The sequence below is a fragment of the Hyperoodon ampullatus genome (genome assembly GCF_949752795.1).
Source record: "Hyperoodon ampullatus genome assembly, chromosome: 3".
Lineage (NCBI taxonomy): Eukaryota > Metazoa > Chordata > Mammalia > Artiodactyla > Ziphiidae > Hyperoodon > Hyperoodon ampullatus.
In genome coordinates, this window is record NC_136916.1 from 59,335,496 (window position 1) to 59,338,420 (window position 2,925).

Here is a 2,925-nt window from a genome sequence, read left to right on the forward strand (position 1 = left end):
TGTGTAGTTACCGGGCCTACACCTTAGTTTTGCCACCCACAAAATGGAGATAATAGTACTTACCTCTTATGCTGGGTGAGGATTAAGTGAATCAGTGCCTGGGTCACAGTAGGCGCTCAAGTGCCTCTGCTACAGTAACGTTGCAGGTTTCTCATTTTCTCCTATATTCACTTAGTATTTTATCCGAGAAGCTGCGCTAAGCACCGGGACCTCCAGGTTAAAACCTGTTTCCTGCTCTTCAGCAGGTCACTGCCTGCTTAAACACTCTCACAGGGCTACAGCAGGTGGGAGTGATACCTATTTATCTTGGTAACTTTTTGCTAAAAATATTTTTACTGTTCACAAGCTCTGAGTTTTTACCCAAGCCACAGGAATTGGCGTCTGCAAACACCTAGCAACTTTTTGAACCCGCAAACGCGCGAGATACGTGTTTGCGCAGGCGTCTTTGGTGTGTTGTCGCGATAGGCTCTAGTCCCGCCTCTTCCGGCAGGCTCGGGCGCCGATTGGTCCGCGTGGCAGGTATAAGAGGCTGCGCGAAGGCGGGCACTTCCTTTTCCTCAGCTTCCGCTAAGGTGCTTGGTCCTTCCGAGGAAGCTAAGGCCGCGTTGGGGTGAGGCCCTCACTTCATCCGGCGACTAGCACCGCGCCCGGCAGACCCTGCCTAGCCCTCGCCCGCACCATGGCCTCCGTCTCGGAGCTCGCCTGCATCTACTCGGCCCTCATCCTGCACGACGATGAGGTGACGGTCACGGTGAGTGCGGGCCTGGGCCGGTGGCGGGGCGCAGGTTTCCCGCCCTCACAGGCGTCCGGGGCGGACTCTTCTGGCCGGAGCCGCGGCCATCGACACCCCGACGGAGGGGGACGGGCGCCCATCGGGTGGTCCCCTGTGAGGGCGGCCTGGGGCCTCGGCCACGTGCCCGCCCCGGAGGGAGTGGCTTTCACTTGGCGGCGGCGCGCTCGGGCTTTTGACAACCTGTATTTAGAGTAATTTGTGCAACACGTGGGCAGCCTCATCCGCAGCTAGAAAATGCCCCAGGACGCTTTATACCTCCATTTGGTGTGATTTCCTTTCTTGCTCTTGAGAAGACCCCCTGGGGCCTGGCTGCGTGGTGTGGAGGCTCTGCTCCACCTCTGGCCTTGCCTCACAACTTAAAATAGCTGCGTGACTTGGGCAAGTCCCAGCCTGTGAAGTGGCAGCGATTAACTCGAGGCCGTGCAAAGTACCTGGCACACAAGAGAGAGGCTTTTTAAATTTTTTTTGTCTTTAGAGTGGAAGAGTCGTCTTAAATTAGCATCCATACGATGCCGATTGAATATTTGAACTGGGTAAACGTAGTTTTGTACCCACGTTAAGAGTGATTTGCTTTCAATTTACAGTATTTCGGAGACATTTACGAAAGCTAAACTTTGCTGTCTGATGGATTGCCGTTTTTATTTGTTTTAGGAGGATAAGATCAATGCCCTCATTAAAGCAGCCGGTGTAAATGTTGAACCTTTCTGGCCAGGCTTGTTTGCAAAGGTAAGGTGATGGTGGCAATAATTTGGAGAAGCAAATTTTGGAAGACCAGTAAATCAGGTGCTCATGCTAAACTCCAGAAGTGCCAGAATTCCACTGGACTTGTCCAAGTATGAGCAATAATTTCCTCACATTTCTATCTCTGGGAGCGAATTAAGGTTTTGCTTTGTCATGTCTTTGTCTCTTTCTCTTGGTCTCAGACTCTGCTTTCTCTTTCCTTCTGTTCTAAAATCATGAGGAAAATATATTAACCAGGTCATTCCTTCATAAAAGGGTCACCCAGGAGGTAATACCACCTGTGCTGTTCCAAGTAAATCCTGCCAGCATGGTGATGGCCTTTTATTGACCACTTATTCTGTGTTGGAATATAAAAGACTAATGAAAACCGGGTTCCTACCCAAGGAACTTAGCACTGGCTACCTTCCATTGTGTAGGTAACTTAATCTCTGGCAAGTGAAACTGATAGCCTCTAACTATTCATCTTGTGTCCTTCAACCTTGAGACTTGAAAGATTGGACACACTGTTCGTAAATCAGCTTCAGTGAATTCCCTTGGGAAAAGTCCTAGAACTACATAGTATAAAAAAATTGAATTCACTCTAAGGAGGAGACATGAACTGTGGAAAGCATCCTGGTTTGAGTGTTTAAGGAAGCTTGAAATTTCTCCTAGCAAGTTAAGCCAGCATTTTGGTGCTGGAACAAAAGGACAGGACTAAGCATTTACCTATATATGCGTATGTATTGCAGGCTTTGGCCAATGTCAACATCGGGAGCCTCATCTGCAATGTGGGGGCAGGTGGACCTGCCCCAGCACCTGGTGCTACACCAGCAGGAGGTCCTGCCCCCTCCACCACTGCTGCCCCAGGTAGGAAACTTGGTATCGGAGTGTGGAGATTAGAAGTATTATAGGCAAAATTGTTCTTCATTTGCTAAGAGTAGATGATGTATAGAAATCTTAAAACCAGAGGCATAGTTTGATGAGGGAAATGTAGGGTATTTTTGACCACGAAAGTTGAAGGGCCTGGAGCTCTTTGGAGTTTTAGAGAGGTAACTGACTATTTTTTGTTTTGTTTTTAGCTGAGGAGAAGAAAGTGGAAGCAAAGAAAGAAGAATCTGAAGAGTCTGATGATGACATGGGCTTTGGTCTTTTTGACTAAACCTCTTTAGTAGCACGTTCAATAAAAAGCTGAGTTCTTTGCTGCTGTTTGTCTTACTGATAGTTCTGGGGATGTGTTGTGTAAAGATGAACTTTGCTTTCAGTGGTCTCTTCCTGGAAGAAGAAGCTGGGTGCAGCATTGAGAACTGCATGGAGAGGCAGGAGGAGAAAGGTTAGAGCAGACACCTTGTCCAGACTACCCGCATGACTTCATGATTACAGGCTCCGTCCTCTAAACCTGAATAAGAGTCACT

The 2,925-nt window shown here is 48.5% G+C and overlaps 1 protein-coding gene across 1 annotated transcript; it reads left to right on the plus strand.

Moving 5' to 3' along the window:
- Positions 1-557: 557 nt before the first annotated feature.
- RPLP1 (ribosomal protein lateral stalk subunit P1) lies at positions 558-2,712 on the plus strand. The gene is made up of 4 exons (XM_079699938.1): positions 558-751; positions 1,445-1,519; positions 2,263-2,380; positions 2,593-2,712. The coding sequence occupies exons 1-4, from the start codon at positions 680-682 to the stop codon at positions 2,670-2,672; spliced, it is 345 nt and encodes a 114-aa protein (XP_079556064.1). The 5' UTR covers positions 558-679; the 3' UTR covers positions 2,673-2,712.
- Positions 2,713-2,925: the final 213 nt, after the last annotated feature.

Excerpts from the sequence above, each read along its gene's own strand:
- RPLP1 (XM_079699938.1), top strand. The coding sequence starts at position 680 with ATGGCCTCCGTCTCGGAGCTCGCCTGCATCTACTCGGCCCTCATCCTG. Across the intron at positions 752-1,444 it reads ACGATGAGGTGACGGTCACG|GAGGATAAGATCAATGCCCT; the intron begins GTGAGTGCGGGC and ends TATTTGTTTTAG. Across the intron at positions 2,381-2,592 it reads CTCCACCACTGCTGCCCCAG|CTGAGGAGAAGAAAGTGGAA; the intron begins GTAGGAAACTTG and ends TTTTGTTTTTAG.